This window comes from Acipenser ruthenus, chromosome 21, assembly GCF_902713425.1.
Source record: "Acipenser ruthenus chromosome 21, fAciRut3.2 maternal haplotype, whole genome shotgun sequence".
Classification (NCBI taxonomy): Eukaryota; Metazoa; Chordata; class Actinopteri; order Acipenseriformes; family Acipenseridae; genus Acipenser; species Acipenser ruthenus.
Genome location: NC_081209.1, coordinates 26,118,360 through 26,141,875, shown reverse-complemented (window position 1 = coordinate 26,141,875; position 23,516 = coordinate 26,118,360). Strand labels below are relative to the sequence as shown.

At 38.1% G+C, this 23,516-nt stretch overlaps 2 protein-coding genes and 1 pseudogene across 5 annotated transcripts; 2 read left to right on the top strand and 1 right to left on the bottom strand.

Annotated features, from left to right (window-relative positions):
* Window positions 1-162: 162 nt before the first annotated feature.
* LOC117428219 (maspardin-like) lies at window positions 163-6,957 on the bottom strand. 3 transcript variants are annotated; one of them, XM_034047036.3, is made up of 10 exons: window positions 6,823-6,957; window positions 6,491-6,660; window positions 5,168-5,257; window positions 4,064-4,225; window positions 3,622-3,702; window positions 2,931-3,076; window positions 2,535-2,643; window positions 1,899-2,006; window positions 1,534-1,674; window positions 163-907 (listed from the first exon to the last, which is right to left on the bottom strand). In XM_034047036.3, the coding sequence occupies exons 3-10, from the start codon at window positions 5,228-5,230 to the stop codon at window positions 782-784; spliced, it is 936 nt and encodes a 311-aa protein (XP_033902927.1). In that variant the 5' UTR covers window positions 5,231-5,257; window positions 6,491-6,660; window positions 6,823-6,957; the 3' UTR covers window positions 163-781. The 3 variants fall into 3 exon arrangements, with proteins under 3 accessions (XP_033902927.1, XP_033902928.1, XP_058851308.1); XM_034047037.3 differs by having other exon boundaries at window positions 6,504-6,660; XM_058995325.1 differs by having other exon boundaries at window positions 6,491-6,877.
* Window positions 6,958-7,060: 103 nt separating this feature from the next.
* Window positions 7,061-17,520, top strand: LOC117428218 (ATP-dependent Clp protease ATP-binding subunit clpX-like, mitochondrial). 2 transcript variants are annotated; one of them, XM_034047034.3, is made up of 14 exons: window positions 7,062-7,622; window positions 8,121-8,281; window positions 8,779-8,902; window positions 9,508-9,662; window positions 10,116-10,275; window positions 11,697-11,738; window positions 12,640-12,816; window positions 12,947-13,111; window positions 13,776-13,864; window positions 14,221-14,385; window positions 14,746-15,045; window positions 15,444-15,536; window positions 15,726-15,832; window positions 15,962-17,520. In XM_034047034.3, exons 1-14 carry the CDS (start codon window positions 7,568-7,570, stop codon window positions 16,050-16,052), a joined length of 1,884 nt encoding a protein of 627 aa, XP_033902925.2. In that variant the 5' UTR covers window positions 7,062-7,567; the 3' UTR covers window positions 16,053-17,520. The 2 variants fall into 2 exon arrangements, with proteins under 2 accessions (XP_033902926.2, XP_033902925.2); XM_034047035.3 differs by lacking the exon at window positions 11,697-11,738 and having other exon boundaries at window positions 7,061-7,622.
* Window positions 17,521-19,940: 2,420 nt separating this feature from the next.
* Window positions 19,941-23,461, top strand: LOC117427882 (programmed cell death protein 7-like; annotated as a pseudogene).
* Window positions 23,462-23,516: the final 55 nt, after the last annotated feature.

The window sequence follows — 23,516 nt, the reverse complement described above, 5'->3', positions numbered from 1 at the left end:
GCTTGCCATTGAAAAGTAAGCACAGTTTGCTAGCCTAATTTTCCATAGCTGATTATGCCTTGACCTTTTTCCTTTAAGATATGTGATTTGGGTTATGGCACAGATAAAAGGACAGCACAGAAAGAACTCCAAAGAAAAATAATAAAAAAAACAGAGGCAAAGAATCTTGTCATTTTTTAATGAAACAATTACTGAAATAACTGCAACTGCAAAAAAAGAAAAAAAAAGAAAAAGCTTCCAAACTTTTTTCCTTTACTTTTTTTGTGAAGCTAAGTTCCTTGTCTCAACATACGTAAGAATTTAGCTAAATCGGTCAGTGCATTGACAAATCAGATTCTTAACAAGAATTACGGCAAAGGCTGGCAATCTTAAAAACATAAAATAATTAAAACAAAACAAAGCAAAAAGAAAAAAAACAGCGTCAAACCTGAACAAGCACAGAGTACCAAAGCAAGTTAGAAGGAAATGCAAACAATATTTAAAGGAAAGAAAAAAAAAAAATACAAAAATGGCATTATATAATTTTGTCAAGTTAGATTTATTTACAGTAGCAATGATTTCTAAAAAATATTTTTTTTCCTGCAAAATAAAAATATGGTCCATTATTAGATACTGTTGTTTTTATGACTGTATTCATCTTCTTAAAAAACAGATCGAACACTAGTCTAGAAAACTGAATACCTTTCCTGAAAAGAATATTGATTGGTAGACGTCTTGATAAAGCCCAGTAGATATCAGTGATCCACCAGACAGACTGGCACTTCCAGGATACTTCTCCTTGCTATTTCTCTTCATCGCTGTCCCTGGCACCGTTCAGACTGCTTTTCTGAACCTCCAGCTCTTCTGCACTGACCATAGCTGGATCAATGGCTGCATATCTTGTGCCATGAAACTGGCGCAAGTGAATCTGGGGATTAAAACATGACGGGAATTAATATCAGTCAGGAAACTATTAATAGCATTAATTTTACATAAATAAATCCTACCAAAAAAAGGGAAGTAAAACATTCTCTTATGCACCTGCTGTATCTAGATATATCCATCTGTTCAGGTTCCCTTTAAAAGTTTCTAATGCAGTTATTTGTAATACTTTCATTTTTAAATGGGAACCACAATGAAGGAAGCACACCCACTCTCTTATGCCTAGCTGGTTTAGGACTTTCCTTTGTTAACCACTGGCAAACAATGTGGACAAGCCTGACAGGAAAGGAACTGGTTCCCTATTGATACAAAGGGACCAATTGAATTCACTTTCTAGCTGGGGAATTAATGTCCCATCTATTATGCCAATTAGGGTGTTATCTTTGAAATCAGATGGCCTCACCCTGCTGGCTACCTGCACTACACAACAGAGTGAATATGGAGCAGGTCTTTAATGAGGTGTCTGTGTAAACACTGCATCACTAAACGTACTGAATTAACTGACCCTTTCCCCCTCCCTACACTTCAAGTTACCATACCCATGATTCACATATGCATAGCTTGCCTGTTCATCACACAAAACAAACACATAAGCCGGTACTGAACACCCACTTGTATGTAAAGGTTAACTTCAGCACTCCTGCAAAGGTATGGGAAGTTTCCACCTGTTTTCAGGTGTGCTCGTCTGGCATTTGGATACAGCTTATACATTTCCTCTTTAGCTTCGTGTGAAAGTGCACTCTGGTCAAACACCTAAAAGTGGGATGTAAAACACATTTTCTCAAAAACAGCAGTACCTAAAATTAAGCAGCGGCCAAATGCGTCACAATTTGACTCATACCGTTCAATGATAAGAGTTCATTCTGAAAATAAAAGCAGCTACACATTGTTATTTGCTAGCTTTTCCGGTAGTGTTACTGCATGTTACTTAATATTAACTTTTGAGAGACGTAACGGGATTGATCAGCGAGGCTTACATCCATAATGGTCACTGCAATGTCCTTTATCTTGTGGGGCTCCACGTAAGAGTTCTGGCAGTTCAGAGTCAGACGAGAGGCCAGTTCACTCTGACCCAAACTCTCCAGCTGTTCCAAATGAAAAGAAACAGAAGACATTCTTAATGCAGTAAGACAGCATTCCACATTTCTGTGTGAGCCATTCCAACAGACTGTTACTGTGGGTTTGACCCAACTTCTCATAAAGATGCCATGACTGTCTGCAGCTTTTCCAAAGTGAATCATTTGTATATAACTCCAGGGCTTGTGTAAATTTAGTTGTGCCTGCCTGCAGGTGCTGGGATGACACTGAGGATTTAAGCTTGCTTGACGTGCACTGTACAGTAGGATAGTGTTCTTAAAAAACAATCCTTGATAATCACTTATTATTAAATACAGCTATGGCCAAACGTTTTTTTTTTTTTAATTAATGTCTCAAACCTAACATTCTAGATGATGCAAAACTTCTGTCCATAACTGTAGAACAGATCACTTTACCTCTTAGCATTATACTGCTCTCTTTGTTCCCTAATGCTGTTTAAACACAGAATATTTGCTAGTTTCTTTGCACATTTACTAGCTACCATGTCCATTATCAGTTGATAACAAAGGCCTTACCCTATCAACCATAAAATCAATAGCATCTGCCATTTTCACATCCACTGGACCTGTTGCAAAATTCCCAAGAACAATCTTCTTGAGCATAAATGCAGGCATTAACCAAAAACTGCAGGGAAAAAAGGAAACGAATGCTGATGCATCGGGCTATAAAAATACACTTTTTATTGTTTTAATCTACTACTGCTACCATCAGGTCTGCTCATAGGTACACACTAACAGCACACTACCATAAATGTAAAATCCAAATACTATTCGGTTAACACAGTAGAACCAGCAGACCTATATTCTACAATGTTATTTCATCTTTGAAACCCTTTATATGCAGTGAAGCAGCTAGTTTTTACTGAGACAAACGGAATGTCTTATATTTGTGAATGAAAAATTCCTGTGTACCTGTTGGCTGTCCAGCTCTGGTTAAAGATGGAAGTGTCGCTGAAGGAATTGCACAGAATAAGAGACTGCACTCTGGGTGATTTGTGTGTGTATTCTGCAAATTTCTGTGCCAAAAAGCCCCCTAAAGAAGCTCCAAATATGTGCACCTAAGAAAAAAAAAAGGAAAAAAAAGCTTCTTTTAACATAAGACCTAAAGAATGACTTTAAACACTAAATCACAAGAAGATATTCAGTCTAACTTTAAACACATTTAAAAAGACACACACCAAAAGACTTTTCCACAAGTTTGTTTTCACAGAATAATGCCTCTTCTGAGAACCATAAAGTATTACAATCTTTATTTATTTGATTCATTTTTCTTTCATCAGCAGGATAGATACTCGAAATGAACCATCTCATTTGTGATTCAGAGAGTTAAAAACATTTACAAATAGCACTTGTCCAATCACTTTGTTTTCAAAACAAGCCAATACACACAGACTCTCTTGGTTGGTTTCACAGACCCTGATTAGTACACATCTTGGACTACCCAAAGTTATGTAGTCCATGAGTAGGACTAATTAAGGTCTGTGAAACCAGACCTCTATCTATTTTCTACACTAAAACATGGGTATTTCCATGCTAACAAAATCAAAATGAAAGAGTAAGAAAGGCTAAAAACAGGAAATAACCTACAATGATAAACACCAACCTTATCCAGCTGTAAGTGGTCCAGTAGCTTCCTGAATCCATCACAGAACTCCAGGAGATCCCAGTATACTGGATACTGGAGCTTGAATATGAGAGAAAGAGATAAGGTAAAGCAATAAGTATCTCGTCCAAAAAGTCACACACTGTACAGCAGTGTTGCAACATGAAACCCTGCATTCTGCAGGCATTACTAGCTTTCTACATGTATTTGTTATTTTATAGTAAAAGCCAATGAAACCAATGCAAGGGATCCTTACAGGTTACAGACAGTGATCATCCACCAGGATTTATATTACAATGTTTAAAGATATTTACTGGAAAATGAATCTCATAAAACTAGACTTCATATTTTTGGGATGACATTTAATGCATTTCTATATTGTTATTGAAAATACTGTCTGTAGCTATTTATAAAGCAAATTCATTTGAAATGATGAACTTACAGATATGACCCGGTAACCCCATCCGGTAAGCGCAAGGATCTGCTGGAAAAACACATCAGAAGTGCCACTGACAGGCGGCAGGAAAATGATAGGACATCTTACGACTTTGGGTCCTGCGTCATACAGAGACCAGACTTTACTGTCATCATCGTCGACTATAATCTGTAAAGAGAAAAATAAGACCAAGAGTTCTACAAGTATTTCTTTGTTTGCAGCGGTGCTGTGCATTATAGTTTATAATCTCAGGGGTGCTGCTTGTAGTTCCATTCCAGTCCAGCAGCTAGTTCCAAATAGGTATTTCATTTCTTGATTGAACCTTGAGGTTTAACTAAGTCATAAAGAACTTGCTTAGAACAAGATCCTGTTAAAATAGGACTAAAAGTGTTTGCCACTTGTTGCTTGTTAATCAGATAGGAAATGTTTTCCAAAGTACTAGTAGTCATTTTGAAGTATACTGCAGCAGCTCTTATTTCAATTAAGTCTGGGAAAAATTTCAAACCACAAAATGACATGCTTAAAAAAAAATAATCAAAGGAATACTGGCTGGACTGGTATCACTTTATTCACTCGATGCTTAGTCATGCTTCTTAATCATATGAAAATCACATGATTAAAAAAAAAAAAAAATTCTTCTAAAGAGCTAACTAATCTGAGATCAATATGTCTAACACACCACTCATTAAAAACACAAACCCGACATGCTAAAAATGCTGTAGGCTAATTTTGTATTAAATACGGCATTAAAAACAAGGTTGAGTTAACCAATAAATAGTATTGGACTACTGTATCAAAACTACAGTGTCTGCTAGCATGCAATACCACAGCACCACACAGTGACTCACTCTATCTGTAATAATGAATTACAGAAGTGTCCCTCCTGTTAGCACCCATGAAAAACAATAGGCAAACGATACCCACATCAACAAGTTAACTGTTCAAACTGTACTGAACTTGTTATATTTTTAAACAGTGTATGTTACCAACATTTTACAGTACTTGTGGCCTTTGGATTATTATCTCCTCTGTATGCAAAAAAACATAACTGTCTTTGTAATTGGTTAAGTTGTCTCCATGGAAACCGACAATAAAACTAAGAACACATACCTTTTTAAGCGAAACTGTGCTTCTGAACCAGTTGTAATCAGGAGATGCTCTGATCTCTTCCATGACTGGAAGAACACGAAGTGGCCCCACCTGCATTTAAATGAACAGTTTGAATGCATTGTTACACCCTGCATCAAGCAACTCCACAGTTAAACGAAAATAATGAACTAGGAAAATAATGAAATAAAATGTAAATCACAGTAAGCTTTATTGTAATTATTACAATCACAATATCTGAAATGTTGTTTTCTAATATATAATGCAACGTGAATTAAGATATTTAGGTATGTAAAATCATAGAAGCCTCCCTGGGTGATTGCAGTACCCAATCTGGCATACATAATAACATTAGAACTCATTCAAACTGGTATGGAGATATGCACAGGCTCACAATGTGCAACATTTCTTCAGCTGTCGGTGTAAAGGTATAAGAACTTCCTCCTGACAATCCTGGAATGCGCCTTACCCTTTGTGCCTAGCGTAAAACCCTAGTGTGATTTTGAGAATACTCTACTTTGATCATTCCCAATATGGATTTAAACGAGACTACCTCTGCCACAGCACCATGCAAATCCGTGTATCACACAGAAATAAGAATGCTGCACAGTTTCAGCGTCCTTATTAGAAAGGCTTATTTCAAAATTTGTGTTTCACTTCTTAGCCCATTCCTCGCACAAGCCGCCCATTGTTACACGCTATTGGCAATAAAACTAGCATCAAAAATATGCCGTGATGAGGAATTAGCCTAGCTATTTCCTCAAACTGTACATAAAGAATTTGATGATAGCGGAAAACCAAGAGAATGCTTTCAGAAAAACAAATTCAGAACTCATAAACGATTTACCCTTCCGGAGAAATACAGCCTAAAAGACCCTGGTCTGCTCTCGCTCTATGTTCGTATTTTCTCACTATCACGCTGCATAAAAACATGCAAAAAGAGGTGTTTAAACTATGACATTGTGCAGAAAATTTACAAAAGACACCACGAACAGATACGTAATCCCTGCTAAGTAAAGTGCTGTGTGTAGAATTACAGAACGAACACTTCTATTTGCTGTATCAACGTATATTCTCAATACACATGAAGTACCACTGATAACCTCTTTGCATTACTGATACGAGACTATACCAGTAGTAGACTGAAAGTGTAACAGCACATGTTGTACTAAGAGTCTGTGCTCACTTTGTAAGCCTGCTTATTTTTTTAGCTACCTATAATATAGTGTTCAAATCTCTTCTAACTTGCTTAAATATCCTGTCAGCTACTGCATTTGCGAAATGATAACTAAGCAAAAGCAAAACGACAAAACAATAACTCGTTACCTCGGTTGTTTACCTTCCAGCTGCCTTAACAGCCCACCACCGACCCTTGACTTGCTGGTGCATTCTCTTCCTTAAACCTCAATCATGTGACCCAACTTCCGTGATGTGCAGGAGGTAACGTCACCAGCGCGTTGAACTGGAGCTAATGTGTGGCAACTTCACACAAAAATCTTTATTTTCAGAAATACAAACGAATTGTTATTTTTTTTTATCGTGCAGATATAATGTTGTACATCCAAACAGAAGACAACCTGTTAAAAATATACTAATTCTAAACATTTTTTTTTTCATTATTTTCACACTTTGTAATCTTTTACTTAAAAGAGACTTACGGTATATTTGCAAATTCGATACCCCGGTTTTAAACACAGGATTAGCTTGCTCGGGTTAGTATAGAAACTAAACTAGGAAAAGAAAACAAAAAATGGAAGCGAATACAAGTAACTGAAAATCAACTTTTGCTGTCAAACACTGGCACCGCCCCTTTTGCGGCATGTGACCCAAACGCTACGTCACGCAGGGCGTTCTGTGTTGCTAGACCTATATTGCAGTGGCTGAACAGAAAGAAAAAAAGACTATTGCAGTGGCTGACTTACTTGAGAAAGCAGGGGTTAAATCACATTATTGTCGATTATAATAAGCTACAAACACCTTCCACGTCAATGTAGCTGTGACCTGCAATAATTGCGACACTGCAGAGATACCTTGACAAAGCGGAGGAACACCGAACGCTGTTTGTTATTTTCAGTGACTCGACCATTTTAATTTTTAGTTGCTTTGCTGTGGTTGGCTACTGGTTTCGCCTCTTCCGAATTTGACGTTATTATTTTATTTTTCGTTTACTCTTAAAAACCGAGTTGCTTCTTATTTAGGGTATAGGATATTTTATTTCCAAAAACACATTTGTTATCCAAACGTATGTAATATATGTATTTATGGTTGACGCTTTTTCATAAGGTCCGTTGCAGGCTTCGGCCTAAGTTTTGTCAACAACAACAACATACATAAGAACTCTGCTTTAGTTAAAAAATAATAATAATAATAATTTCACCTGACAAAAAAAAAAAGAAAGAAGCCATGTCCAGCACGTGTTCGTCTGCTGCGAGGCGGATTATAAATTCAGCCCATAAAGGTAAGTGTCGGGCGTTATCTATCTATTTCAGAAAAGCATTTATAACGGGTTTCTTTTTTTTAATATTGCTGTATTATGATTCGCTTCGATAATGTTTTGCTGTTATAATAACTTTATCATATTATTCGCAGCGTTTTGAAATTAAAATACCATTCTGTGTGTTTTATTTTTATTTGTTAAGCTTTAAACAGTTTTGTGTTGTATCTTATTTAGCTTTTTTAACTAGTTTGGAGACATATAACATACACATAATGCTGAATACTGATGCATATTTAGAACAATGTTGTGTAACTTACTAACTACTCGGTTGTGTTTGTTCTTCACTCTGCCATGCTTGGTACTAACCCTCATGTTAAATAACTCTCTGTGTGTGTGTGTGTGTACATTTGTATTGGTGTCTTTTTAGGGAAGTTTGTTAGATTATGCAAGTTTACAAAGAACAAGGTCAACAAGGATAACTATTTATTTCCCCTTAATGTTTATGTGTTGTGCTTACAGGCATTGCCTGCTCACGCGTTCACCTGTATACCCTGGGAAGACCGGGGATTTCTGAAGTTCATTTGAGGAGGAGAGTTCCCGTTAGATCATTTTCAGAAACTACAGTGTATTTTGCTTCAAAAGATGGAACCACCAAAGATGGATCTGGGGATGGTGGCAAGGTAACTTTTGTTTTGTTTTGTTTTGGACTCTGAATTTATGTAGTTAATCACATGGTTCCAAAACAACCCTTGCTCCAGTCATCCGTGAGGTCAGGCTGTGTATTTATTTTTATATTTAAGCCAAAAGACCTTGTGCTTAAATTCATTGATGAAAAGTGGTCATTAGATCTAATTCTCCAATACTGTGACATTTTGTATTACTTTTTCTATCCAAACTTATTTATAGACTGGTGGCATCTGTCCAGTTGTCTACTACTACTGATTTTAAAAAAAACAAAACAAAAAAAAGTGATATTTTAAACTGTAATTATTTTTCAATCTTTTGGCTCCACCTGCTTCTACACTAATTATGCCAAAGAGCATAGTGCAGACCAAGATAGTTCAAAGGTTACAGTTCTTTTGAAGCCAATACCCTTAGAGGCTATGCATGGAAAAGTGAATAACAAAAGGTATGTCTGTATACTAATACCATTTTACTATTATTTTTTTAAAATCAGAAATCTGTTGAAGGGGGCAGCGGCAAAAGATCCACAGGCTCTGGAGGTCCTGGAGGAAAAGGTGGAAACCAGCTGCGTTGCCCAAAGTGTGGGGACCCGTGCACTCATGTCGAGACACTTGTTTGTAAGTGTAACTGCAGATTCAACAATATTTATTGAATGTTTTAAAAATCTAATCTGAATAAACTTTTTGCATGCAAGGAGAAATGCAAGCAAGATTACCTAAAACTGTATAAATGTATTTTACAGTCCCCCTTGTGAATTTGGTATCTGGTTTACAAATACAACTCTGCCATACATTTAAATAGATGTTGAATTTGTAGAGGAGTGACCCATGTGGATCAGCTGGGCAACCAGTATACAGATCCACTTCTGTTTTAAGAATCATTATTTATCATACAAAACATGTTTAAGTGCAACAACAACATATTTAAAATGCTGTTTTAATTGTTTTGTATTTCTGTCAATCAAGTAGTTTTGTCTTGCGATTTTTAGAAATGCAGTACAATTTTCCATAGTAAACTTTTGTAACGTCTATTGCACAAATGTTTTCTTGGGAGAAATATTGCCTATCATATAAACTGTGTTGATAAGTTCACATAACTATCCTGTGTGGTTCATTGTGTACATGGTATTAACTTTACAGTGGTTAATCTGTGCAAATTCCACTGCAATCTTAACAAATACAGAAATTGTACATTTTGACATTCTATGTTTTTATTATTTCAGCTTCAACCCGCTTTGTAAAATGTGAAAAATGTCATCACTTTTTTGTCGTGCTGTCAGAAACCGACTCAAAGAAGAGTCTAAATAAAGAGCCAGAATCAGCAGCTGAAGCTGTTAAAATGGCATTCCAGCAGAAACCACCACCTCCACCCAAAAAGGTAATCCTTGGGTCTTAAATAGAGCCCTTAACAAACCTAATGTTACTTAAATGTAGTATTTAGGCATGCCTGGGGTGCTTGTATGTTTTAGTTAACCTGCCACACTTTCACCTTCTCTTAAATCAGAAATCTTCTGAGGTCCAGACTTTGCAGCGTTAAGTGCCTAATATGGTTGCTATATTGTGGTTCTTTTTATTATTTGTTGACAGAGACCAAATGCTTTGCAGTGTTGGTGTCATATATACGTTCAGTTTCATTATTGTTGGCCAGTGATCGTGTAAAATTCAACTTTTTTGGAAATTTTCATTTTGAAGACCTCTTATTGAATGGTGAAAGTGGTCTTACTGCTACTAGCCTTTAAATTCAATCTTTAAATATCCAAGCTGAGCTTCTGACAGAACTCCTCATTGATTCAGACAGAAGTTGAATAATAACCTGGTAATCTTTTTCCAGATCTATGCCTACCTTGATAAATACGTGATTGGCCAATCCTATGCTAAGAAAGTGCTTTCAGTGGCTGTGTACAATCATTACAAGCGTATTTATAACAATATCCCAGCAAGTATGAGACAGCAGGCAGAAGTGGAGAAACAAGCCTCTCTGACACCTAGAGGTTAGTAATATATTTCCTTGTTTCCATGAGCACAGATTGACCGCTGATCCGGGCTCTCCCGCATTGCTCTTGAACCCCCATTGATAGTCTATCCCAGTTGAGTGATGAGACTCTGTTTCCATGCAATGTGAGCTTTCAGTGGATGTTTGCGGTTCGTTCCCAGTCAGCCCTGCGGCTAAGGTCACATTCATTTCTTTATAAAACCGAAAGGATGGACGCTACTGCTTTGCTACCAACAATCCTAACGATTCTTTGGAGCTTTTTTGTTACTGAGAAAACCTAGATGAGAATGTTAAAGCACATTTCTGGTACTGTATTCCATATATATTGGCACATTATAGCAAAAATACTATGTACAGACTAGGGTTGCTTAGATGAACCCACTTTCCCAGCGCTTAGTCATGTCTTTATAGAACAGAACTGCATTGTCTAGCTACTTGGGGAATTGGGCTACATGAAAATATATATGTGTATCTCCAGACAAGTCTACTTCTAAAAACAAGAAACTAATATATGTAGATTTAATCCTTATGGACCAGTGGAATTTGTATCAAGGCGATTTTCACATGAAATACAGCTTTATGGAGCATCTAAGACATCCTAGCATATCTTGGAAAGGAGAGCTCTCTGACTTTGAATGAGGTGTGATCTCTGTTTGCCATATTGAGGTAACAGTCCAAAAACAACCCTGTGGAATGTGCTATTGCAGTGGAAGAACAAAGGAGAAATGCCTCTGGATTCCAGACCAGGCATAACTGTGAAATCCACTACTGTAGGGAGGCAGCGCTGGATTGCCTTGTCAAACAGGAACTCTGTGATATTCTGCACAGCTTGGTCATTATTATTCAAGTAGTCTGTAATACAGGTTTGACTGGACAAACTCCTGCTTTGGTATATCTTGATCTGCCCTGCCCAAACAGCACGGGGGATAATGGAAATAGGTGTTTTTTTGTTTTTGTTTTTTTGTTTTGTTTTTTATTGTTGGACCTTGGGACTCAGCCAGGCAGATTGCTCTGAGTTTGTATGGATTAATCTCTCTGTCTGACAGTGTGTCTATTCAGGACTCTCTTAGTGATGACAAGACCAATGATTCTGCATAGATTAACAGGTTGAATCGGGAACTGTTCTTCCATACAAATTCCAGGTCAGATTAGCTGCCAGAGTATTTCCGAGCTTCCTTTTAAATGAGAACATTGTAAAGCTGCAAAGGCAAAATAAAAGTATTATTTTTATAATTATGTAAAACTATGATTTGGCATTTGTACAATGAATGTACTCCTTGTTTTTAGAGATTTTTATTTTAGGAACATGTGAGATTTGGACAAACAAAAAAAAAAACTAGTAATGCTACCTCAAGAGTTTCTGGACTTCGACAGAATAGTACTGTTTTTGATATGGCTGTTTTCATCCTCTTTCTGTAGAATTAGAAATCAGAAGACGGGAGGATGAATACAGATTTACAAGTAAGTCGCTACTCCTTGTGTCCTAATTATATATTTTTTGTACAAATGCCAAAATCTGGTACAAAGTGTATCTCATGCACTCATGTGACAGTTTTATACTGTCTATGGATCTGGTGGCCATCGTAGAAGGTTTGCACACTATAACACGGCTGAATGAGTTCTACTTTTAGTGAGTAAGCATCCAGATGTGCTGTTGACATTGGTGAGGACCTGATGAAAAAAAATGGTGAACTAACAGACCTCTTTGTCTTTTCTCTTTTTAAATTTCCATGTAATCCTGTTGGTATATCTTGGGAATAACTTTGGACATTAAATGAAGTTTTTCTGTGGTTTAACTTTTCTAGCAAAATCAGTTAAACAAAGAATTGTTGTATACACAGGGTGCTATGTTAGTATGAGGTTATCACTATTGGTTAAATATATTCATGCAGGTGGATGAATCGATTATCCCAGTGACCCACTCTTTAACCAAGATCTTTGAGCTGATGAGGCATCTCACAGACAGTAACTGAATACTGGATGTGGGTGTCAGAGCACATATATAAATAGCTTGAACCTGCAAAGAATGGCAAGCATTTTACAAGGAGTAAACCCAGAAGATACTGTAAGTTAGGGGAGGGGGTAGGTAGTGTTCTGTTCAAAAGATCTTGTTTAAAATTTGTTCTAAGGAAACATTCAGTATGATCAAGAAAGCTGTGATACATATATAAAATGAAAATCCTGTTTTTCATCCATTGTCTGCAATTTTATACTCTGTTCAAAGTCTCCCCTAAACTTGTATCTAAAGTGCAGTTTATTATCGTGCCTTGTTTCACACGGGTTTTGGATGGATTGCACCAGGAGATGTAGTTGTGATTAATAGCACTTCTGTATCACACTTTTTTTTTTCTCTCCCACTCAGAGCTGCTTCAGATTGCTGGGATCAGTCCACATGGTAACGCGCTTGGAGCATCAATGCAGCAACAGGTTAACCAGCAGATGCCTCAAGAGAAACGAGGAGGCGAAGTGCTGGATTCAACTAATGATGAAATTAAACTGGAGAAAAGCAACATATTGCTTCTTGGCCCAACAGGATCAGGTTAGTTTAAAAGCAAAAAAAATAAAAGGTCAACTAAAAAAAATCCAATAAGTTTGTTGCTCTGTATTAGACATAATTTACATTTTAATTAAGATATTTAAATACCGGTACCGGTTAACCTTTTCTCCAGGTAAAACTCTGTTGGCTCAAACCCTTGCCAGATGCCTTGACGTTCCCTTTGCTATCTGTGACTGCACCACCTTGACCCAGGCAGGATATGTTGGGGAAGATATTGAATCTGTCATTGCAAAACTGCTTCAGGACGCTAACTACGGGGTTGAAAAAGCACAGCAAGGTAGGTCTGGAAGAAAAAAATATTTTTGATTTTAATATATTTTAAAAGAGGTTTCAAGTTAAAGTTCAGGGGCTCCCGAGTGGCGCATCCAGTAAAGGTGCTCCGCGTGGAGTGCAGGATGCGCCCTATAGCCTGGAGATCGCAGGTTCGAATCCAGGCTATGTCATTGCCGACCGTGACCGAGGGTTCCCAGAGGGCGGTACACAATTGGCCGAGCGCCGCCCGGGTAGGGAGGGCTTAGGTTGGCAGGGCAATCCACGGTTCACCGCGCACCAGCGACCCCTCTGGCTGATGGGGCGCCTGCGGATCTGCAGTGGAGCCATTCAGATGGCTGTGGATCCGCGGTGCGATAAATGACGGCTTGACCGGAACATGTTGCGCAGGACGTGTGTTTCAGCCGCCGTTTCCCCGAGTCGCCGGGGGGTTGCAGCGGTGAACCGGGATTAATAATAACACAATTGGCGATTCCAAATTGAGGAAATTGAAAACGGGGGTAAAACTCATTGGCAACGACTAAATTTAAAAAAAATAAAAAAATAAAAAATAATTTAGGGGTGAATAATTATTTTGTTGCATATAGTATTTATATGCAACAATACAGTTTGAGAAATATATATTGTACACAAGTGCTAACACATAATAAAAAAATATCCCCCATTGACAGGAATTGTCTTCTTGGATGAAGTAGATAAGATTGGCAGTGTGCCTGGCATTCACCAGCTACGAGATGTGGGTGGGGAAGGGGTTCAGCAAGTAAGTGAATTGTTCAGGCATGCGCAAATTATCTTTCACAGGGATGTCAGCAATCAGGAATGTAACAAAATGTTTTTCTCCTGAAAACACTGCAAAATTAACATGTGAATTCTGATGCTGAGTGTAAGCTCCTGTGGATACTGTATACTTTTGATTCTCCACTTGTGTCTGTTGTACAGCAATGAATACATTTTGCTTAGTTGCTATTTTTTTAATACAAAAATTATATATATTAAATGATGTTTTTAAAGAATGAAGCATATGTCTATTTCAAAAGCCAGACTAAAATAGTACTAATAAAAACATAAATGCAATTTGTGTATGTATTATCAAAATATTATGTGGCTTTTTTGTAGGGTTTATTAAAGCTTTTGGAAGGTACAATTGTGAATGTTCCAGAAAAGAACTCTAGAAAATTAAGAGGCGAAACTGTTCAAGTCGACACTACCAACATCCTGTTTGTGGCTTCTGGAGCATTTAATGGACTTGATAGGATAATAAGCAGAAGGAAAAATGAAAAGGTGAGTGATCAAATTAAAAATGTAACAGCATTTTTTAATATAAACATCCTGGTAGCGTTTCACATTAAAAATAAACCTGTAGACATTTCATGATTGGTGCCAGTAGCATGGGCACCGATTTTCTGGTTGTTCCTTGTGTTAAATGTTTTATATAGGAGTGTTACATTTATCATCAGAACAAAGAGGGGTATGTTAAAACACACACTGTAGTTTGTTAGCAAGTTATTATAATATTTTTTTTTGTTCAAATGCAGTTACTTTAAAATTCAGCATGATGCCGAAACACATTAGCTAGATGGTCTCTGTTTTGTTTGGGCTTTATTGATTTAACTTTTAATGCCCCTGTGTATTGTTCTGTAGTATCTGGGATTTGGTACTCCGTCAAACCTGGGAGTAGGCAGGAGGGCTGCAGCGGCTGCTGACCTAGCAAACACAAGTGGAGAAGGGGACACTGTGCAGGAAATTGAAGAAAAAGATCACTTGCTCCGCAATGTCGAGGCCAGGGACCTTATTGAATTTGGAATGATTCCGGAGTTTGTGGGACGTCTGCCAGTGGTGGTTCCTTTGCACAGCCTGGATGAGGAAACTCTGGTTCGGATTCTTACTGAGCCTCGCAATGCTGTAGTTCCCCAGTACCAGGCATTGTTAGGCATGGACAAGGTGTGATGTAACCTATATATTTTTTTTTTCATGTAATCCATCTCAATGCTGTCTCACTATTTAGAAAGTAATCTGTAATCACAGGGTGGTTAGAAAGTCAGATGGCCACTTTGTATTTTATATGGGAACCTCTTGGCAATGTAAATTAATGGGGGGAAGAGACCAAATGATGGGAAACAATGTTCTAGGACAACCACCATGAGTTCTGTTGCTGACCACCTATACATGTTACTCCCTTAACTGTCCAATATGGGAATTATTTATCTCCAGTAAGGGTGTCGTCATTAAACAATAAACAGCAGTGCTTACAAAGGGACACTTGGGTCCTTGCAGTGTTGCACTTGTATAATCAGCCCTGTATATGTAAGTTTATAATTGTTTCTTTGTATACGTTTCAGTGTGATCTCAATATTACTGAAGGTGCCTTGAAAGCCATTGCCAGAATGGCCTTGGAGAGGAAAACTGGTGCTCGTGGCCTAAGATCAATCATGGTATGTTAATGAAAATGATGCATAAGTAGTTCATCAACATTTTAAAAAGTACTAAGCTAAAAAAAGTTAAATAACAAATACATAAGTGTGTGTTATGTTTTTAAAAAATAAATAAATAAAATGTATACTGCATATTTGCTATAAATTCAAGATATTTTCATTTGTTAAATCTTTACCATTCTTTTACAGGAAAAACTGCTGCTGGAGCCCATGTTTGAAGTGCCAAATTCTGACATCATTACTGTAGAACTAACCAAAGAAGTAGTGGAGGGGAAATCGCTTCCCATATACATTAGGCAAGTATATACCTCCTGTTCACAAACAAGTATACTACTCGGACAAAGAGAACTACAGACAGGCTGCTGCAGGTGTGATAACAGACCGTTGTTTTTAAATGCTCTCTTCTTTATTTATTTTCATGCTAGGGCCCCTGCTAAAGAATCAGCGGAAGAGGAGTATGATTCAGGAGTTGAAGATGACAGCTGGCCACGTCAGGCAGATGCAGCCAAAAACTAAAACCTAGAATATATTTCAAGAACTTCCTACAGGACTCTTAAATAGAAGCCATGGATTTTCTAGAAGACGTTAAAGGCATTGATCAAAACTTTAAAATACATGATCAGAAAACAAAGTGCTGGAATAGAAATTTTAAAGCAGATCACTTTCTTTTTGTTGTTTTGTATAATACTGATTTTTACATTGGACATTATGCATCCATTGAAGTGTAAAAAAGTATGGATCTCACCAAGTACATTTACAGTGTTAGGTTTTGGAACTGTTGCTTTAAAATCTTGCAACAGTTTTGTTCAGCATAGAGGTGCATTAACAAGCACAGACAGTTTGTAATAATGTCTTTACCTGTGAAATTACTGAGACATGTGGCTTTTGTAGTCTAAGGATATCAATACAGACCCTGTTTTATTCTTGACACACATTTAAATAGCTAGCTTTTATCTTGATTTCATCAGTATATTGGTTGATATGGTATGGGAATCAAATGAGTTCAGGTGATCACGTAAATTTAAAACTGTTTAAATGGGGGTGGTATTTAAAACATTCATGTTTCCAAGTTTAGTATACATTTAGGCTAGCATTTGGTGTACATGTTTCATAGAAACAATGTAATGCCATAAACAAATTTAGAATTTTTAGCATGTTAAGGGATAGTTCTTTTTAAGGCTGGTTATCCTCAGGAATAGTGCATCATGATTTACATTTTTAATGACTAACCTTTCAAGGTTACAGTAATATACTGTTGCTTTTCAACATGTTAATGGTTTAAAATCTTTATATAAAAAAAATTTATATATATATATATATATATATATATATATATATAATGTAATCGTGTCACAGATACGATGTGAAGTACAAAGAAATATACTCCAGTTCAAGTGTAGTTGTTTTTTTAATCGTTTGGATTCATTATTTTACCACCTCCTGCTAAAAAGGGATTTCCTTCATCAAACCGTTAAGTGATTCATTGCATGTGTACAAGTATGACAACAAAAATATGAGATGCAATAAAATCCATTTACAGAGGTCTGAAAGATCCATCTCTGTTTTAGATTGTTGTTGTACACTGGGACTGTACATGGTTCAGTTTTCCTTCCACTGTGGGACTTTTACACAATGCTGTAGGATCTTTAAGCTTCATCTACGTGGATTTTCTCCAGGTGAAAGCCATAATGTCATAATCTACCAATAGAATTTGTACTTCTGCTACTTGGCCCTGTATTTTGTTCTAAATGATGTAGGAGATTTTTTTTGTTTTGTTTTGGGGAGATCGAATACACGAGTGGTGATTTCTTGGCATTTTTTTTCTTAATTTCAGTTTAAACCTTGCACATTTTATTATTTTTATGCATTTGATTAGGTCAAAAAGTAAACAGTTTTATGCCTACTTAAAACATTTGTGAAACACAAAGGGGTCTGTAGATGTACTTGTTAAAATATATAAATAAAATGTATATCTATATATAAACCATTTGTTTTTAAGCTAATATTTTGACAGTATATTTAATAAATGCATAATAACACACAATGAAAAATAATTACAGACTTGTTTGGTAAGCAGTGGGACATGGCATGGAATAATGAAGCGAATGACTAGCACATACAGTACTGTGCAAAAGTTTTAGGCAGGTGTGAAAAAATGCTGTAAAGTAAGAATGCTTTAAAAAATAAACATGTTAATAGTTTATATTTATCAATTAACAAAATGCAAAGTGAGTGAACAGAAGAAAAATCTACATCAAATCAATATTTGGTGTGACCACCCTTTGCCTTCAAAACAGCATAAATTCTTCTAGGTACACTTGCACACAGTTTTTGAAGGAACTCGGCAGCTAGGTTGGCCCAAACATCTTGGAGAACTAACAACAGTTCTTCTGTGGATTTAGGCAGCCTCAGTTGCTTCTCTCTTCATGTAATCCCAGACAGACTCGATGATGTTGAGATCAGGGCTCTGTGGGGGCCATACCATCACTTCCAGGACTCCTTGTTCTTTATGCTGAAGATAGTTCTTAATACCTTTCGCTGTATGTTTGGGGTCGTTGTCATGCTGCAGAATAAATTTGGGGCCAATCAGATGCCTCCCTGATGGTATTGCATGATGGAGAAGTATCTGCCTGTACTTCTCAGCATTGAGGAAACCATTAATTCTGACCAAATCCCCAGCTCCATTTGCAGAAATGCAGCCCCAAACTTGCAAGGAACCTCCACCATGCTTCACTGTTGCCTGCAGACACTCATTTGTGTACCGCTCTCCAGCCCTTTGGTGAACAAACTGCCTTCTGCTACTGCCAAATATTTCAAATTTTGACGCATCAGTCCAGAGCACCTGCTGCCATTTTTCTGCACCCCAGTTCCTGTGTTTTCGTGCATAGTTGAGTCGCTTGGCCTTGTCTCCACGTCGGAGGTATGGCTTTTTGGCCACAAGTCTTCCATGAAGGCCACTTCTGACCAGACTTCTTCGGACAGTAGATGGGTGTACCAGGGTCCCACTGTTTTCTGCCAATTCTGAGCTGATGGCACTGCTGGACATATTCTGATTGCGAAGGGAAGTAAGCATGATGTGTCTTTCATCTGCTGCAGTAAGTTTCCTTGGCCAACCACTGCGTCTACAGTCCTCAACGTTGCCTGTTTCTTTGTGCTTCTTCAAAAGAGCTTGGACAGCACATCTGGAAACCCCTGTCTGCCTTGAGATTTCTGCCTGGGAGAGACCTTGCTGATGCAGTATAAATACCTTGTGTCTTGTTGCTGTGCTCAGTCTTGCCATGGTGTATGACTTTTGACAGTAAACTGTCTTCAGCAACCTCACCTTGTTAGCTGAGTTTGGCTGTTCCTCACCCAGTTTTATTCCTCTTACACAGCTGTTTCTGTTTCAGTTAATGATTGTGTTTCAACCTACATATTGAATTGATGATCATTAGCACCTGTTTGGTATAATTGTTTAATCATACACCTTTCTATATGCCTACAAAATCCCTAACTTTGTGCAAGTGTACCTAGAAGAATTGATGCTGTTTTGAAGGCAAAGGGTGGTCACACCAAATATGGATTTGATTTAGATTTTTCTTCTGTTCACTCACTTTGCATTTAGTTAATTGATAAATATAATCTATTAACATGTCTATTTTTGAAAGCATTCTTACTTTACAGCATTTTTTCACACCTGCCTAAAACTTTTGCACAGTACTGTATATGACTCTTGCATTATACACTTGATTATACGCTGAATATATATATATATATATATATATATATATATATATATATATATATATAAAATGTGTGTGTCTGTGTGTATATATGTATGTATATATATGTAAATGTATGTGTGTGTGTGTGTGTATATATATATATATATATATATATATATGTATATATATATATATATATATATATATATATATATATATATATATTTCCTTTTACTCCTTTTTATGTTTCTTGTATTAAAATTAACTGTCCACCAGTATGAAGAAATTATGTAAACGAAGGTCATATGAATTGATGTTTCTGGAAAACGGAGCGCAGTCTAACTCGAACAGCGTCTGTCTTCCGTTACACTAGGTGTCGCTCTGATGTTGCTTATCGAGTTTTAAAAAATGCCTTTGTGCGGAAGTGTAGAACTAAGGGAAAGAGGAAACCGACTTAAATGGGCGGATGTGTTGGTTCTGTGAAACAGCACTGCATGCACTGTACTAAACTCTGCACATGAAAATATTTTAGATCAGGAAGTCTAGACTTTGGATTGGAAAGGCAATGAAATGGAAAGACCGGCGCCATTTCAGCAAGATCAGTATTTTTCTGCAAGACCACCACAGCAACAACAGCCGCCACCGAATCCGGAGTTTCCTAATCAGGAAAGCGCCGCTCACTTCTTTAACTCAGGTACGAGGGGCGATATGTTCCCAAGAAACCGGACTTCGGCGGGGTTAGATTTGTATATGCATGGGGCATTTCAGCGCTCTGAACTACAAAACCCTGGTGAAATTCACGGCAGCGGCGCCGGCGGATCTTTTTGGCCGAGGCAAGATGTTTACCGACATCAGCAGCAGTTGCACCATAGAGACCCGCGATTTACTCCTAATGAGTCGGACAGGTCAACCGCTTTACAGCCACTACCGTATGGATCATCATTTTATCACCAGCAAGGAGATAACGCTTCGAACCCAGGTGCGCATGGAACGATTGATTTAAGTAAAACATTGCATCCTGCTTTTTCAGAGATTCCTGGCCAGTCGGGACCTGATCAGATGTCCCAAGGTGTCGGTAAAGCTCCACAAATTGAATTCAGTTACAGACAGCAGCCGCCTACAGTATCAGGTTGTCAAGGCAATCTGTGGCAACCAAATAACAATTATTCTACTCAAATGCAGACGCAGTTTGGAGACCCACGTTATAACAGAGCTCATCAAGACGATCCCAGTTCTTACGGTAACACTGGTCCATTTCACAGCCAGTCCGGTCCTGCCATTCCTAATAATTCTAATTTTCAGAGACAACATCACCCCGAAGCTTCCCAGTATAACTTTTCTGAAAGCACATCAGAACATCACAGAGGGCAACAGGAAATGCATTGGCATTGGAAAGAAACGTCAACGACCTCTCGCCACCAGAAAGACTTTGTTGCGCAGCCAGATTCGGAAGCCAGACAGGCGCAACAGGACCAGCAATGGATTGCAAAGTTTTTGTCCAAAAGAAACAGAAAAGTATCAAAGGAGTCATGCCCCAAACAGTCAGAGCGTACCCCGTTGGTAAGCGAGGCCCGCGACGCTGTGTATAGCGCGGCTCGGTTGGTGTCGGAATTGACTCGGATGTGTCAGGTTCTAAAGCAGAACGTAGAAAATGAGAGCCTTTGGTCTGAGTCCTATGTGAAAGCACTGGCGGTCAAGAAGGAACTCCAGGAGAAATTAAAGACTCTAGATGACCCTGTGTATATCGAGGACGTTAAAAAGAAGCTGGCCAGAATCCGCAAGAAAAGGTTAAGGCTTCAGAGGAAGAAACGGGAACAGGCTCTGGAGAAACAGGAGGAAGAAGCCAGGGCAGCCGAGAGGGAGGCGCAGATTGACAAGTGGAGGATGAAATGCGTCCAGCAAGTTGAAGAAAAGAAACGGGTAATTTGTCTTTCAAAACGCGCAATAAAGTCGAAAAACAAATTGAAGTATGAACTCATATTTACAATTTAAACCTGCTTTCACAATAATTCCAGCAGGGGGCAGTACTCTCCTTGCTTACATGTCTGCTTGGGATCCCTGATGTTTGGGTTTTGAGTAAGCAAACATTATTTCAACGTTTTCAGTACATGGCATCGTTTTTAATTTATGTACCAATGCAGGGGTCAGTTCCATTTTAAAATCAATTCCCCATTCCCTTTTAATCAATATGCCAGTTGGCTGCCAATGAAAGCAGTTGAACAATTGCAATAATGTTGTCTCTAATTGATTTTTAAAAAATACTCAAATAAAATGCTCGGGATTCCTGCATTTTGACATTGGTGTCATTGACATTTTTACAAATCAAACATTGCCACTGCTGGACAAATGCTGTACATGTTGTTTTGATACTGGGTTCTAACTTGTATGCTAATCTTTAAAGATAACATTCAAACCTAATGCTTTGTGAACAGGAGCAGGAACTGAAAGCTGCTGCCGACAGCGTGCTGTCTGAAGTGAGGAAGAAACAGGCCGACTCTAAAAGGATGATGGACATTCTCCGCTCCCTGGAGAAGCTGCGCAAACTGAGGAAGGAGGCGGTCGCTAGAAAGGGTAAAATATGGAACTTGTGCTTTATAAATAGGAAAGAAATGGTGGTTCCAGTTTATCAGCAAGTGCATACGCAGTTTTTTTCTAAAAGGACTACAACCATTTTAACAGTATAAAGCTAGCAATGAATTGCCAGAGCAGTTGTTCACCTGCTCATAGATGCAAGTTGTTTTCTTGTTCGTTTTGTACCATTCCGATTGCCCGCTTCAGAAAATGTTCCCCCGTCATGTTCCATGTTACTGTTCACAACTTAGAGAAATTAGTCCTTTATTTGAGATGGTTCAACAATAAATGACTCTCCACAACACACTAGAATATTGGATCTCCGGGCTATTTAAAAAAATATATATCCTATTCATTTTACAGTTGGATTGCAGGTTTACCCCGTTTTACAAATAGATCTTCTGCTTCAGAATACATTTCCTGGACTAAAACTGAAACTCTGTTTCCAATTCACGGCACCTTCGCTCACTAGATCTTGAAAGCTTAATACTTTCCATCAAGGCCGCCTAAGTGTCTCTTACTTGGTACTTATCCAAAGATGGACCTTGTTAAGGACGTACTGTCTTTTCTTGAGTCTTTGTAAGTTGATTTTAGGATACTACAGTTTATGATGTTGTGTTTTAAATCCTTCAAAAACAGTATCCCCCTTTTAAAAATATATCACTATAAAACTTCCCCCCCAGGAATACACCCAGAAGCAACAGCAGACGAAGCCTTTGAGCAGCAGGTGGCTGTGCTAAGGAAAGTGATTGTGAAGCGCACTGTCGTGTACGACGCTGAAGAGAAGGCTTTGAGAGTCATGCTGGAGGGAGAGCAAGAAGAGGAGCGAAAGAGAGAGCTGGAGAGAAAACACAAGAAAGAAAGAGAGAAAGTGCTGCAGAGAAAGCGCCACGTCGAGTCCATGCTGTTTGGAAATTCAGGTACTTCAGCCTAGTCTTACAACCTGACCTTTCTTTTTATTACTTCTAAAAGAACATGTGTAACATGCACTGTTTCCGTCTGCCAGCAGCTTTTGTGGAGACTGTTCTGCGGGGCCACACTGAGACAGCTCTTTGTTTTCTGCAACTAATTTCAGGGCTGACTGTAGATAGATGTAATGATATAAAACGAATGAGATCCACATTTTGTTTCAACAGCTGAAATGCATCCAGAGCACCCTCTTCGACCTTTCAGACATTACTACTTACAAGCTGAGCATTCCTTACATGCTCTCATGCAGATCAGGTAAATAAGCTTTGATTACATTGAAAGCAATACATTGATCACATCACAGTACTGCATTGGTTGCTATAGGAAGTATGAAAATGTGTTGCGAAGTTAATACACACAGTATGAAGTTACAGTGCCAAAAAAAGCATATTTTGTTTTTGATTTGTCTCCTTTTAAAGTAAAAACAGCATTGATTGTAATAGAAAACAGTTGTGTGTTCTGTCAATTTGAACAATCTTGCGGTTTTCTCACCAGGAGGGACTGGGAGTGTTCTTGGTACCTGCAGATCACCCGGATGGCAGCTTCATTCCTCAAGGCTGGGTTCTTCCAGTGCCTCCCTCTAACGATGTGTGGGCCACTGCCCTCGAAAAACCGGACTAGTCTGTCCACTCAGGGCAGTTGCATAGACTGTGGGAACAAACAGTACCACTGGGGATGTAGAACCTTTTCAATAAAAGACAATGAACTTGACCACAAAAGATGTGTGTGTGTGTGT